Raw genomic sequence first — 15,942 nt, forward strand, 5'->3', positions numbered from 1 at the left:
GGCCTGAGGGGGGTGGGGAGGCGGCCGGGGGGGATGTGTGTGTATGTAGGCACACGCGTGCGCGCGTGTTTGTGTGTGTGCGTGTGTGCACGCGTGTAGGTACACGTGTGTGTGTGTGTGTATATGTATGTGTATATGTCTGTTTGTGCGTGTGCGGGATAGCCCCCCGCGGGAAGCGTACGTTAACCCCGACCCCGCGGTTTCCCTCCCCAGAGCTGGCGGGGACGAAAGGGACGGCGGTGGGCGAGGCCAGCGGGCAGGCGGAGAGATGGCGACGGGTGCGGATGTGCGGGACATCCTGGAGCTGGGCGGCGTGGAGTCGGAGAACACGGGCACCATCAACAAAAAGGACATCATCAACTCGGATAAGGTGAACTGCAGCGCCCTGAGGGGCCGTTGCTTGTTTTCTGGGCACTGACCGACCTTGTGCGTGGTGTCTGGGGTGGATGTTGGAAAAAAGATGGAATAAAGCGTGTTCCTATCATAGTCTATTTATTTTTGAGTTTCCTAGGAGTGTCTGGAAATGCCCGGAGGGCCCCACTCCTGGGTTCCTGGTGTTCTTAGTTAACTGCGCTGTGGTGTTTGGGGCAGTATTTAAGCTGGGGCTGTGTAAGTGGTGGGCTGGGCCTGGCCCCAGGATGTTTTCATCTGTCTCTAAAATTCCCATTTTGTGGCGTAAGTGTGAAGAGTGTTTACCATCCAGCCCTCAAGCGTAATAATGTAACACAGTTCTGTTTTCTGAAACAAAAATGTTGTCTGACTTGCTTGAACGGTCGATGTCTACAAACCATGGAAGCAGTTTCCGTGCAGGGAACGAGTATGGCTGGTGTTTGGGAGAACTGAGATGCGTTACCTGTGGGGATGTGGGCAAGTTAGTGAGCTCTGTTAAGGAGGTACGCCGTCATGCGCTGTGTTTTGTGTGATAATATGCCATGGTATATCGTGGCCTTCTGTATTTTAAATTCTAGCAAGGTCTTGGCGGTTCCATGCTTTGCAAGGTGTTGGGAAGATCGATTCACAAGTAGTTATGAAATGTGGAGATGCTTGGAAATGACCTGGGGGAGCTCTCTGGTACAGAGATGGTCTGATTTGAAGTAAAGCCTGTTTGAAAAAAAAAAAACCCAACAAAAAACCCCACAAACAAAACAAACATACACAATCACTGTGTCTCTGAAGGTACTTTCTGATTCTCTTTATTTGCCTCCACTGAAATGTTTGTCTCTGAAGAGAGCACAGTGGTTTCATGACTGCCTTCTTGGGGACAGGGCACACAGTATAATTGGTGTAATGGAAAACCGATGAGTTTCAGTAATTTAAAGGCTGAAATGTTAAAATGGCCAGTTATCAGCTGTGTTGGTGAACAGTGTGTCTGATGAGCTGCTTGTTGGCTGAATTCAGCCTGCGATGTTGAGCCACTGAGTGTTTGAAGCTGTGAGTTCTTTGATTTAGATGTGTTTGTCTTTTAGTTAGCAGAGAGCTGAAGGAGTACTGGTGGGTGGCTCTCTGTCTTTTGGAGCGGAGAATAAGATGGGTTTCTCCTCAAATTTACTGTAATGGAAAGAGAGAGGAAGAGGAGGTGCAGCGAGAGGTTTCGGGAGGAGGGCAGGAGGCCACTTGTGGCCGTGAGCAAAACATTCTGAATTTCTGCAAAGTACAGAAACTAAATCAAACCAAAGGTGTAAGCCATTATCACATGGAGAGCGCAAAATTGCTAATAACAGTGCAGCACTTGCTCAGGAAATAGATCTGTTCTCAATTAGAAAAGAAACAGATTGATGTCTTTAAATCACAAGAGAACCACGAAGTACTTTCCAGTCCATTAGTGACTGAGAATGTTAAAATAAAAATTACTAGGCATAAAAACATTTAAATCAGCAGGACCAAGTAATTTGTTCTCAAGTCCTAAAATTGCTGGCTGAGCTGATCTCTGGCCTGCTGATATTAACTTTTAATAAATCTGGGAACTTTGGGGGAATTCCAGAAGCCTACGTTCAAACAGGGTGTGTCGTGACCTGCGGGTAACTGCCTCACTTGGCCTTACATTGCTCCTGGGCAAAGCGATGGACGCGCGAGGAGAAAGGTGTTCGATTAGGAGCGAAAAGGTGCTGATATCATAAATGTCCATCATGAAGTTTTATGGAAAGTAGTCGTAGTCCAAGCTGCCAGATTATTATTTTTTTAATGGGATTTTGAATTTCTGGATAAAGGTGACTGTATGGATTTAATACAATTTATGATACAGTGTTAGTTTTACTACTGTAAAATATTCTGGTTTAAAAGTTGGTAGTGGTCTGGTAAACAAGTACTTAAAAGTAGTGATACGGCTGGTAGTTATAAACATGGTACAGTTAGACCAAACGCTCTGGACTACTCAGTAAACTTGGCCCACTTAAATAAAATGCACTTTGTTAATGTGGCTGTGACTGTATCTACCTGAATCCAAAGCCCATTCTTTTATAAACTCGTATGTATGATACGAGGTGGAATGTGTCTTAGAAAACATCGGTTCTGACAAGGTTTTGGGGACCAGATTGAGTCATCTACACTGAATTCCTAGTATCAAGAAACTGTGTTTAAAAAAAAAAAATAAAATTCTTTACTGTGTAAATGGGAGAGTGGAGATGGAAATGAGGATTTACTTGTGTAGGTGATACCGGTAGTTTTGACATGAGGCTACTGCAAGGGCTTGATCAGAACTGATAAAAACTGAAGTTGCCTCAGAACGAAGTAACAAAAGCTAATAGAAAATGGGAAGACATTTCTTATTATCGTCTCTAAAAAGTAGAGAATCACTTAATGCATTTAATTAATACCTTCATGTGAGGATAGTGCTTACTTATTAAAAAAAGGCTTAGTGCACCAGCTCCTGAAGACTAGAGCTGGATGTTCAACTTGGAATTTAAGTGGGTGTTATCAGTAACAGCAAGTGTCTGAGTAATGGTGAGTGCTATCACTGAAAGTGAGCATATTTGATCTGTCAGTGTTTTCCACCAGGAACAGGCACTTTCCTGGAGAAATTCAAGGTGTCTAAAACCAGATAAAAGTGAAAGCCATGACAGGGTGCCAGGTTATGTACTTTAATGTTCCCTCAGGGGTTCCTACTTTTGACTCTAAAATGCACTACTTTTGTTTCAGAAAAAATCCAAGAAATCTTCAGAGACATTGACGTTTAAGAGGCCGGAAGGGATGCACCGAGAAGTTTATGCACTGCTCTACTCTGACAAAAAGTAAGAGCTTATGATCATCTGTGCAGGTTGTGGGGTAGCCTGGGCTTTTGGTGGCAGGGCAGCATCCTCTTGAAACCACAGGCAGCCTCGCTTCCCAGATTCATTTCCCTTTGTGCTTGGCCCATACTTCTGCCCTTCTCTCTTAGACAGTCATGGACAGTGTCTGTCTTCTAGATTTGAGGGGTTTGCTCTGTGGAGGAGATGAATTAGGTACAGGCACAACAGTCTAGTGCAGACAAGGCAGTGTTCTTCTCCTTCTATCTAATTCCCTTTTATTCACAACTGGGAATAGCACCTGCTTTTATTTCTGCAAAAGAGTTCTGCTGCAGCCTGTATTTAGCTTGTTACGAATTGTGCCCTTGCCTCAGAGGTCTCCTGCATAGTCTGCTTTCCAGATGGGTCTGTTCAAACCTATCCGTGCTGTGTATTCTGTCCTCCGATGTGGGAAGCATTGCAGTCTAGGAAGTGCAAAACCTGTAATAAAGCTTTTTTTCCCACCCTAGACTTGGTGGTGGTGGAACTCACCCTGAGTTTGAAATCTCTTTGGGTTTGTCATGGCTGCTTCTTGCTTCTCATCAGCCAGTGCTTTTCTCCACCACAGGGATGCACCTCCGCTGCTGCCAAGTGATACAACTCAGGGTTATCGAACAGTCAAAGCAAAACTGGGGTCCAAGAAAGTCCGACCGTGGAAGTGGATGCCTTTCACCAACCCAGCCAGAAAAGATGGAGCGATGTTCTACCACTGGAGGAGAGCAGCGGAGGAAGGAAAGGACTACCCTTTTGCCAGGTTTAATAAAGTAAGTGGGAGCACTTTTGAACAGAAGTACATAAATAGCAGCTAGAAAATACCCTTCAGTCAGCTTCTTGAATGTCCAGATAGGAAGTTGATTCTTTCAACACATGAAGGCTGAGTTAGATCTGGCAATTGCATTTTAAATTGCAGCATGGCCTGCAGCCTTGTCACCTCAGACTGTGATGTCTCCAAATCTTTTAAGCTAAGTGAGCTCAGCATGTGGTCAGAGCTTGCTAGAGCCCTCTGAGTTTCAGGTGTGCAGTCATTGATTTGGTAAGGAGGCACTCTGTCATCTAATTCAGTTCCTAACCAACATCCTTTCCCTGATTAAAGGCTCTGGGTAGTAAAAGATATTCTATTCTGAGTGAGACATTAAAGTCTTGTTATTTTGCCCAGTATGAAGAAACTCACTTGAGCTTTGTGGCCAAAAAGCTGGCTTGCAGCCTCTTGGCCAAATTCCAGCACAGATGCTGAATTACGTTGTGTTCCCTCTGAAATTGCTCCTGTGGTATCAGTGTGGTGCAGTACCCTGTTCTTTACATCTTATATTAAATTGTCACAATGTGTTGTTGTAATCTCCTGCTGTCTTTTGTCCCAGATGTGTCTGCTTTGAGTGGTTGGGGCTTTCATGTGCATGCACAAAGAAAACTACATCAAGATTTATATTTCAAAGTCAGGACCTCTGAAGTTAGGGACGAGCAGAGTTAGGGTGCCTCCGTAATGTAATTTAACCCCCTTCATGATGCAAATCTGAAGGGGAAAAAAAAAGCTGTGATAACATGATTCCACAAAAGCTCTGCTTGCGTATAACTGTATACAGCATTTTACATTTGTAACCCACAGAGCATCAGCTCTAACAAAGCCGGGCTTCCTGCAGAGTTAAGTGGTTGGTTGACCTTATATGTTAGAAGGCTCAAGCTCTCACTGATGCTTTTCGTCTTGCTGGGACATTGGTAAGAGCCTCCTGTGGTATCTCTTCTCTGATGTCTAGGGTGGAAGTCTGAAGCATGACTCACTTAGTCAAGGCCTCTACTTAGCTGTCCAAGTTAAATTCTGGGGGTGTAATTGTCTCTAAGGCTCTACTGCTGTAACAGTTTTTGGCTGAGTTCAACTGAGTTTATCAGAGGGGACCACGCATGGGTGTTGTAGTTACATGATTCTTGTTTCCTTAACTTTATCATGTACTGTGACTTGACAGACAGAAGAGCCTTCAGCGAGGCTGCAGCCTTTAGATTAGTGGTACAGACCTCTGACATCTGCACATGCACAATTACATAATATTAGGAGCAAGTAGTTACCCTTGTGGATCAGTGGTTGAGAGGGGTAAAAGACACTGATGAGGAGTTCTGCAGATATTTACTTTGTCAGAGGAATTTTATTTTCTTTTCCAGACACTTCTGTGGCTTCCTTCTCACACACTTGATACCTCTGCCTGAATCTCTTGCTCCCCTCGGCACGAGCCCATATTCCTGTGTACTTTGTCCCACTGGTCACATAAGCTCTTGAACCTGGCTCTCTTGTCACTGCCCAGTTGCTTTGCTTTTTCTCTCTGCTCCCAGTCTCCTACCGAAATCCGTCCTCTTTGTGAAATCCAAAATGCAAACTTGGGTTTCACAGTGTACACTGAGCCTTGATCCAGGGTGTGAAACAGGAATATAAAAGCAGCTTCACTGGTGTCAGAGCAAAAGCCTGTCTCAGTCAATATTCTGTTTCTGGCTACCATTAGTAAAGGCTTAGAGAAAGAGCATGAGAATGGGGCAAATATGGATCATTTCTTCCTATCATCTGGTGGTCTTTGGTTTAAGGATTTCTTAACTTGGAATTTGTGTTTAATAATTCTTGCTAGGTCTGTTCAGGGCCGAAAGCTGCTTTGTGAATATCCCATGGTAATGAGTTTTGCAGGTTAATTTTGTATGGTGTGTGAAGGTGCTTTCTTCTGTTCAGTGTGTTTCATTTGGTGCATCTGAGATCTTGTGTTACATGATGTAGTAAATTGTCCTTGCTATGTCCTGTGTTGTCCATGACTTGACATACATCTGCCTTTCTGTGCCCTGTGTCACCCGTGTTGTTCTGAAATATCCTTTCTTTTGAAATGAGCGGACTAGGGGTTCATATTTCACTTGCGGCAGCATGGCGGGTTTGTACCTTGGCTGTGTTTCTCAGTTTTAGGGTCTTTTTTTGTGATAATTTTTAATCTTCAGTTTGTCTTTTCACCACTGCTGGGCATTGTGCTGATGTTTTCACAGAACTGTCTCATGGCTTCAGGATCTTTCCTGAGCAGTTTCAGTTAGTGCCCATCATTGTGTGAGCTTGTAGTGTGAAATGTAGGACTGAGAGGGGTTTTCTGGGCCATTGAATCCTTTTCTTGGCCATTTCAGATCCTGCACCATCCACTCCCTTTCATAAACTGATCAAGTTCCTTTTGAAAAGCACTTGGATTTTCCTGCTTCTGTGCTTCCTTGGAAAGCTGTTCCAGACTGTCTCTGCTCCATTCGTCATTTCCAGGTTAAATTTTCCTTATTAAATTGGCATTTCTTTGCAAGCCAGTTTCTTTGTCCTTATTTCAGTTGTTCTTTTCTTCCCATGGGTGTTCCTTTCATTCCATCTAGCATACTTGAAGCTTGCAGTCAGATTCCCTTTCAGACTTCCTTTGCTAGGCTCTTTTCTCTTCCAGTCTGCTGTGGGAAGACAAGCTCCCCACCCCCATTACTCATCCTTGTTGCTCTTCTCTGTACTTGTTCCCATTTCAGTTCATCTTTCCTGAACAGGGATCAGTAGACTTACAGTTGGTATCTCCAGCAAGGTCTTGTGATGCAACTGAAACCTTGCCAGTTTCTGCTGGAAATCCCTCTCTGGGACTCATATTTGCATTTTCATGACTGCGTTACATTCAAACTTATAGTCATCCTGTGGTTGGAGCAACTTTCCCATCTATTGAGTTCTTACCTTCTCACTTCTCAGCAGTTCTCACCTGAGCAGCCATGAAAGTGGCTGAGGAAGCGTTCTGGGGACCGCTTTTTGCTCTTGTCCCATGCTGTTCTCTGAACTAACATCTGCTACCTTCCCTTTCATCCACTGCAGAGGGTCCTGCTGGCTCTTTTCGTGTATGTATGCTACTCTAGAAATTTTTTTCTTTTTCATGATGTATGTAAGACATCCTTATGGTATTTCTCCAGGTGGAAGTGGTATTTGAAGGTCGAGGTGCAGTATGTCCCCAAGGAGATATGTTTCACCTTTATGCTTCTGTATCTAAGTGATGGATGAAAGGGAGTATCCCTAAAGAGACTGTGATTCGGAAGCTCAGAAATGCTCCTCTGGTCTGTATGAAGTTCACAAGGGTGACTTGTCTGGTGAAGAAACTCAGGAGAGCATAGAGGTGTTGAAGCATGTGCGCTGCTCACACGTGCACCATGTTTTCGTGTGGAGGCAGAACCTTCTCAGCAGAGCAGAGTTCAACTGCAGAGAGTGGTGGGAGGGGGTAAGGGAAGAAAGCACAGACTTGTTTGCACTTTTGCTTTACCATGCGCTAGGACTTCCCCTGATACAGTAATTATTTTTACTATTCCTTTAGTGCTCATGTGACGCTTGTGTTCTGGATAGAGCCCTTGCAGAGCAGTCCCAAGCTGGGGACAGTGGTGTGGGTTTGGCCTTTTAGACACCTGGGACACTCTGAGAGTTGGACTGTCGTTCGGCCTTGTGGCTCTGCTGGAGAAAGGGTGGATGAGGAAGGGAGAGACAAAGTTGTTTGCCAAGTTTATGATCCTCAATTGTACAGCACGCAGCCTTTCAGATCTTCACGGCACTGTCTGCACCAAACATGAAAGAAGTGGGTTGTATATCAAAGCAAGAGGTGTTCTAAAGGCTAGGAGCCACCGCTCCTTGCCTTTCCCGTTCTTCCTGTACAAGTGAGCACGTCCCAAACCAAGTAAAGAGTTGACTGTCAGAGCAGTTTATGACAAGGCATTGGTGCTGCTCTGTGGGAGGAATGCAGGGAGGCTGGCTGAACCTTGGTTTCACTGTCCTGTTAGCCTGATAATTTTGAAACCTATTGTCAGGATGTGGGTTGCTGACCTCTGCCTGGGTCAGCTGCCTGAAATAGGTTTCATTCTCCCAGGCAGGAGTTTCTGGTAGGCTCCCCAGAACATCATGTCTGTGGCCTTGTGATCACACATTGCTCCTTATCAAGTTCCCTGCCTGGTCATCATTTTTCCTACCAGGACCCATTGCTCAGGGTCCTGGCAGCCCCTTCTGTCAGTGTGCTGCTCAGGTATCTTGGCCCTAGCCAGCTGGTGGTGAGAAGGTTGGTGCTGCAAGAGAGCTGCCATGTTTTTCTTTTCCCTACATAGACAGTGCAGGTACCTGTCTACTCAGAGCAGGAGTACCAGATGTATCTCCATGATGATGCATGGACCAAAGCTGAGACAGACCATCTCTTTGACCTGGCTCGGCGTTTTGATCTGCGCTTTGTGGTGATTCATGACCGCTATGATCACCAGCAGTTCAAGGTGAGTCCTGGGGGCCAAGGTGCTGCTAGCAACCTGCTGCTACAGCACATGCAGGGCTTACTGCACTGCACAGACCAAATTACCCTTTATATCAACTTAATTAGAGGAAAATAATGGATTATTGGCAGCAAGGAATATTGAATTTCCAGCACGGGGTATTACTGCTTGCTTTGTTTGTAATTAAATCCACTGTGACTTGTGTTCATTCCGTGTTGTGTTTTATTAGAAAGTTAGAAGGTTTGTCTTTGCCAGGAGAACAACTCATTGTTCCTTGAAGATAAAGTAGCTGGGGAGTTTGTTTAGCTGAGCAGGATAGGTGTCCTGGATTCCAGTCTAGGCCCTGGGAGAAGGATCTGCTAACAGTCCCTGGAGATTGGGATTTTTCTCTGGTGCTGCTACTGACTTGAGGTGTGACCTGGTGCCAGCTTCTATCATCTCTGACATGAAGCAGGGACCATCAGTGGTCTGAAGATGCACCCTGGTGTTACGGTCCTAAATCTCCTGTAACTGCAGGTTCCGTGTCTACGGTGACAGGAGGGAGTGCTGTAACTCCTACAGAACAGCTCCAAATGCTGGAGATTTTTGTTGCCCTCTGAAAGGCTCATGTGAAGAGCCTGTAGCAAAGCGGAATAAGAAGAGTCTGCCCAGCTGGGCAGCCCAAACACCTTTGGTGCTTGGAGTAGGGGAACACAGCTTGGACTCTGTGTAACAATGGGCAGTGAATTGTTGCAGCTGATACCTTCTTGGTTACGGCTTGAATAGCCATTGTCTGGAGCAGCTCAGAGGAGACCTCTGATATGTTTATGACAGTTTCCTGCTCACAGTTTTTTCTCCTCGTGAGGCAACTATCCTCCATCTTCTTATCTGGGAGTGCTTCACTGTTGTATTGTCTCTAGCCCTCAGTTTTAATGTTGGACTCTCTGGTGGGTGTTTTTAAAGCAGTAGCTGTGAACCCATGACAGTTAATTGACGCGGGTCACTGAAAAATTCCCCCTTCCCTGTGGTTCCACAGGGACTGGCAAGGCTCCTCTTACGCACTGTGTCTAATACCCTGTCTGGTATCCTTCAGCCAGTGGTCATTAGCTGGCTGCTGCACAACGTTTTACTTGGTTCTTCCATAATGTTGTCCTCCTGTAATGTCTTCCACAGAAAAGATCAGTGGAGGACCTGAAGGAACGATATTACCACATCTGTGCCAAGCTGGCTAATATTCGTGCAGCTCCGGGCACAGACCTGAAAATTCCAGTCTTCGATGCTGGCCACGAGAGACGAAGAAAGGAACAACTGGAAAGGCTTTACAATAGGACACCGGAGCAGGTAACTCAGGGAAGGGAGCATCAATGCTCCAAAAGATTTGTGATAAATTAAATCAGTAGCAGGTGGATGAAATAGGCCAGGGAGTGGGAAAGGGAAAGACTGGGCAAGAAAAGAGCAACACTTAGGTACTGCTTTTGTTGTTGAGTTTGTGTCATCTTAAGGGATACAGAAAGACAATAACTGAGAAGTCTGACTATACGGGTGAGAGGGCTGGGTGAGTAGAGTTCTGGTCTCTGGTAACTGCCAACACCTTCTCTGTGACACTTAACTGTACTCATCCTCAGAATAGAAACAAATTCTCAGATCAATGTCTTTGAGTCCTTGAGTCTCACTGGGAGAGAATAATTTCCTTTAGAGTAAAAATCTTGCCAGAAAACATCAAAGTCTGTAAATCTGCATGTTTAGTTCTCCTCTTTGAAGCTATGTAACAGTACCAGCGTTTAGAGGATAAGGAGCTGTGTGCTCCCCAAAGGCTGGAGGAGAGCATCCTCTTCTGTCAGTAGTTCCCTCTAATGACAAGTTCACATGTATAATGACGCTGCTTGTCCTTCCCACACTGACAAGTGACTGGGCATAGCTGCTCTAAGTTCTACTTACTATGTCTGGGGAGGGGAGCCAGCTTTTCACAGCACTGCCTTTGCAACTGCAGTGTATTTGGCCTTTTTTACCCTTCCATCTATGCCCTTGGCCTCCTTGTCTGGAGGAGGGATTGATCACTTACGGCGCTGCTGAAGGGTGCATCTGAAGGGTGGATCATAGATGTTGCTACACGGTACATACCGGTCTGTAGACTGGCATTGCCATGGATGCAGGGTAAGACTGTGGAAGATAGTGTGCTCTGCAAATACAAGTCCTCTGCAGGATATTAGGCAGAGGAGCTTAAAGGCTTTACTAGGCTGGCCCAGAGCAGAGTTGTTATCGGTAGATGGCCCCCTTGCCTTGCTAGGCCTCCTCTGCTGCTCTCACTGCCTTTCCGTGCTCTGGTCTGCAGGTGGCAGAAGAAGAATACCTCATCCAGGAGCTCCGCAAAATTGAAACGAGGAAGAAAGAGAGAGAAAAGAGGACCCAAGACCTGCAGAAACTCATCACAGCTGCTGATACCACCACTGAGCAGAGACGCGCCGAGCGCAAGGCTCCCAAGAAGAAGCTGCCACAGAAAAAGGAAACAGAGAAGCCTGTAAAGATTTCTCCTTTTTTTTTTTCCCTCTGCTTTTTGCTCTGGCTGAGTACCATGTCTTTCTTTCAACAACCCTAGTGGGATCAGGTCCTCAGCTTTTAAGGGGAAGTGGCTGCTGGCTGCCTTCTGGCAGATAGATGCATTTTTGGTTACATCTTTTTGGAAGGTAGAATGTTCTAAGGCAGCCATTTTCAGAGTCCTCTGGTGTCCTCTCTGTCCCTCTCCCATTTGAAAATTGCTGATTTAAGTCCTGTTTCCCTTTACCTCCCTGAGAAATGGGATGAAATGGTGCCAGCCAGTCTTGCCTCATGGTGGGGAGAAGCATCTGTCTCCCTACTTCTCCCAGGTGTATTCTGGTGCTGTTGTGTAGAGTTGTCCCACAAACTCATCGTCTTTCACCTGCCTTTTTTTTCTAGTCCAGATTTCCCTTTCCTTCCCCACTCCTGGGTCTTGGCAGCATCTCCCCAAGCTCAGTACGTGTCCTTCTCCTGATCCACAGCTGTGGTCAGAGCAGCCTTGCTGGGAGAATCCTGTATTCTGGGAGCTATTGCATCTTGTTTCTTCCTGAGCTGAGCTGAAGTCTGAGGAGCCCAGAACACAGGTTTCAATACACATTTGATGTTACCTCAATTTCCCTCTCTGGAAAGAGGACAGTGTGGGCTGAACTAAATTCAGCACCTTCAGTAGGAAAGGCCTGTTACAGAATCTCAGATGTTTCCAGTGAGTCCTTGGGAATGCCTGTCCCTCCACCTTGTGAAGAGAGGGCGCTGGTGTCATCGTCCTCCAAAAGGGACTGTGCAAAGAGAGGAGCAGTGGGTGCTAGACAGTTATTGCGTGATGCAGTGTACTAGTGGTGCTAAAGGAGAGGCCATTGCCTGAGCATTCACACACCGTTCGAGGAGTCGCACTTACACCAGCTGAGACTTCAACTGCGAGGGCTGAAGGCCCTTCGCGGTGGGTGACTCCAGTGAGCTGACGGGTACCCCTTTCGACTCCTCGCTCACAAACACGCTCACTCTCGGGCTCTTCCTTTGGACTTGACCCTAGGTTTCCTGTAGCAGAGTCTCAGGCTTCTTAAAAATCCCTAATTTATTTAGATGGTACAGCCAGAAAACCAGCTTGAGCTGTGTGCCTCCAGAGAGGGACCCTGAACAAAGAAATCCCTGGACAATTATACCCTTACACCTGTGCACCTGCCCTTCACGTGCTCTTCACATGCCCCTTTAGGCAATGGTGATTTCTTGTCTGGGGTCTTCTAACACTTTACTGGATTCTTTCTCTGTCTCCAGGCAGGCAGGCTGTCAGCTGTTCTTACCCTGCCAAGTCACAGCTTCTGCTAATGGTTGTAGCCTCCTGATCTTCTGGTATGCGCTTCTCGCACACCTGCTCGTTAGTAGATCATGGGAAACTGAAAAAATCCTGGTCTTAGGATAAACCCTACTTAGCACCAGCCAAGACATCAGTGTGTTAACAACATTATTTTCATACTAAATCCAAAACACAGCACTGTACCAGCTACTAAGAAGAAAATTAACTCTACCCCAGCTGAAAACATAGCTCGGAGAAAGTTCATGGCTTGCGGCCTAAGGCTTCAGCAAGTCTTGCTACTAATGCTAAGCAATGGGCTCCATTTGAGCGAGAAAATGACTGCCACGGCAATGGCCACCACTTCCTGAAAATGTGGGTGGGTTTTTTTTTGTGTGTTTTTTTATTTTTTTCCGGGGGGGGCGGGGAATGGAGTTTGGCCCCCCCACATAATGAATTAGTGTTGTTGGTCGTCTTGTGCATTGAATTCCTTGGAGGGTTGATCTGGTAAAGCTCACCCATGGCTGGCACATCTCCCTCTAAAGAAAGCAGCTCATCATTGGTGGTAATGAAAAAAGAGTGGTGGTGGAGAATGGGGCTGGAAAGATGTTGGGAATGCCAAGGTGAGGGATTCCAGCCCTAAATATTGCCTGTTGGCTGGTGCCTGTCTGCAGGCATATAGTGGATAGGCACGCCAGGGTGGGCAGAGAAGCCGTTTCTGTTGTTGCACTTGCATCATTTCAACCATGACAGAGTCCATTAGGAGTCAATTACCAACTATAGCTGGGAAATGTTAAGAAAAAATTGCATTTTAACTAAGAATTTGAATCGGGAGCTGCATCAGCATCATTTCAACAAAGGAAAATCATTTACCAAAGAGTCAATTGAGGTTGAAGCGTTTACAGCATGTACAGGCACGCGAGGCAAAAGAACCCATTTAATTGCTTATGCGCTGGGTGCAGTCAGAGTTGTCTCGGCTAAGCCCACACTGCTGATTTACCCTCACTGCTTGTGTCAGGGTGTTCAGCAACAGGCTGGGGGCCAGAGTTCGAGGAGTCTGAAAGCCAGCCTTCATCCCAAGGAAGCAGAGAGGATTGGTTTTTGATTGCAGCCCTCTTTGTCTCTAATAATCCAAGCAGGGAGGAGGCTACATCCTACCAATGATAAAAGTGATCCTTACAAGTTCATGAGCCCTGTTGGTAGTTCGAGAATGCTTTTTCCACCATGGTCGTGTTTAGAAGTCTCTTCCTGGGGCCTCTTATTTATTGGATTGACCACAGATAACTGAAAAAAAAAAATGTTAATGCCAAGTCCTGCAGAGCGGTTTGCAAGTTGCTACCTCAAGACCAAGACATAGAGATCACCGATAGAGATGTGAGAGTCATTGGCAGGGAACTTGAGGAATTGAGTCACTGTCCCTCAGCATCTCTTATGATCTTGGAGCAGCCCTGTCTGGAACAGACAGAAAGCAAGCTGCAGACCCCTCTGCAGAGAAATGTGGGAGCAGCAAGGTGAATGCCGTCTCCACAGAAATGGGGAGATTTGAGGTGACTCTCTTGGAAAAGCGTGATTGAATGTGCACTTTGCAGAGATTGTGGCTATTCACAGACTGAAGCATGGGTGTCGGTGACCCGTTCAGAGGACCCCACACCATTCAGTGCTCAGGGCCCTGCAGGTAGGCTTGTTTAATCATTTAAAAGTATGCTCACCTTGTACTTTTCTCAGCAGCACAGGTTTTTAAGAGATGTCTTTTTTTTTTTCCATTTTGTTGAAATGCAACTAAATGTTCTACTGTCTATCAAAAACATTAGAAGTTTGCCTTCTTGTGTTACTATGCTTAAAATGTGAAGTGAGGAAGAAAGAAAACAGTCTAATGAGCAGACAAATGGCAAAATGTGTATAAACGGCAGGCCTCCTTGGAGGGGTGTGGTCCTTACGTCCTCATTAGTGGGCTCACGTCTGTACAGATCGGAGGTTTCTCAGCTCATTCCTTAGAGCACTTGCAGTCAAAAGCCAAGATATAGGGAGGTCCTGGGCTGTTTTGACCAGTGAAATGGGCCTAAGTTAGATAAGGATGATATTGTGCAAATAAGGAGTACTGTTTAGGTTTAGGGTTTATGCTTGTGTAGATGGGTGTAAGGATCCGTGTAGAGCAGTGCAAAAAAACCAACCAAGCAAAAATGCTTGAGCTCTCCAAAGATACCTTGAACTGCAGTATTTTTCTCAGTGAATTGCTTGGGATTTTCCCACTGAATCCCATTGCTTGGGATTTTCCTCTTGCCTCAGCTCTGTCTTGTGGCTATGGCAGGTGGTTCTCTGTCATAGGAAACAGTGTTTCCCCTTCAGATAGTCTCTGCATGAAATCTTGTGTTTCCTCCATTAACACATCCTGTTTCGATCTCTTTCAGGCTGTTCCTGAGACTGCTGGCATCAAGTTTCCTGACTTCAAATCTGCAGGTGTCACGCTGCGAAGCCAGAGGGTAGGCTGTTGTCCTGGTCCCTTGGGAACTCTGTTAATGTCTTTCAGTCTGCCTGTCTGTCTCCTCATCTGTGTTCCTTTTATAGCTAAAGAAAGTCAAGTTCTTGCCTCTAAAATAGGAAAGGCATTCCATACATGTGGAGACTCAGAAACCTGGAATGCTCGCTCTCTGAAAGCCAGCTCGTTGTCTTGCAGGGACACCTGAACTTGCTGGTGTTTGTTACTGGTGTCCCTGCTCTGCTATTAGACGCAAATGATGGATACAAATGGAGCTGTCTAGTCCAAACAGAGCATGCAGCCAAAGATAGTAGGCCTCATAGGGCACATGCGTTAACAGATGAGGTGTGCTTTTAAGAATGGGGTGTTCAGGTTATGACTTGAAAAAAAAAAGAGACATGCATAAACACATCCAATTTTTAGCCTTCCTATTTCCATTATCTTCAAAAAATATGGGGAAAAGCCCCTTTTTTCATTCTGTTGCACAGACATATCCCTGAGAAAAGACCTTTCTTGCTGTTGTATCAGCAAGACTTGACACCTGTCTCTTAGCGACAGGTTTTGGGATATCCAGGCAAGGATACCTACTGGAGAAGTAGGTTCCTTGCCTGGCACCCTCACTTGGCATTGTAATTTTCTAGGTCACTTTTAAAGACTTTTATGGAATGTTCTTTTGATGTCAGAATAGTTTCAGATCTTGCTGGGAACACCCTGCGGTTTTTAATAGAAATATGTTTTGGGATCATGCTGCTTTGACGTACGGGTGCATGTACACATTAGAGGCGGTATGCCTCAGCAAAGTAACTACTGGGAGACCCTTCTACAGGTACCACTGTCTGCAGGCTACCTGTGTGAGTGAGAGGCTACAGCCTTGAGGAAGCCAAGAATCCCAGCAAGTGATAGACAGGACTGCAGTGCATGTGTTGAGATTTATGAAGACGTGGCAGATGTGTTCTCCGGCACTAAGATAAATAGAGTAATTTATGGAGATTGATTTGGATTTTGAAGACTAATAACTGATGATTGATCTTTTCTATTTTTTTTACCCCTCATGGAAGGGAAGCTGAGCAATAACCTGTCAGTGACGGAACCATCTGGCAAAGCCAGCAGCCTTTTCATGTGCCAAAGAGGCAATTCAGATC

General features: G+C 45.7%; 1 protein-coding gene across 1 annotated transcript in view; it reads left to right on the forward strand.

The window, feature by feature from the left end:
* Nucleotides 1-213: 213 nt before the first annotated feature.
* Nucleotides 214-15,942, forward strand: part of DMAP1 (DNA methyltransferase 1 associated protein 1) — a 32,162-nt gene continuing 16,433 nt past the window's right edge. Inside the window, exons 1-7 of the mRNA XM_009986514.2 lie at nt 214-370; nt 3,136-3,227; nt 3,829-4,024; nt 8,367-8,525; nt 9,675-9,842; nt 10,834-11,019; nt 14,733-14,804. Of these exons, the coding sequence (XP_009984816.2) occupies nt 269-370; nt 3,136-3,227; nt 3,829-4,024; nt 8,367-8,525; nt 9,675-9,842; nt 10,834-11,019; nt 14,733-14,804 (975 nt within the window). The 5' untranslated portion in view covers nt 214-268. The remainder of the gene's footprint in view (nt 371-3,135; nt 3,228-3,828; nt 4,025-8,366; nt 8,526-9,674; nt 9,843-10,833; nt 11,020-14,732; nt 14,805-15,942) is intronic.

The sequence above is a fragment of the Tauraco erythrolophus genome, chromosome 10 (genome assembly GCF_009769465.1).
Source record: "Tauraco erythrolophus isolate bTauEry1 chromosome 10, bTauEry1.pri, whole genome shotgun sequence".
In the NCBI taxonomy this organism is placed as follows: Eukaryota; Metazoa; Chordata; class Aves; order Musophagiformes; family Musophagidae; genus Tauraco; species Tauraco erythrolophus.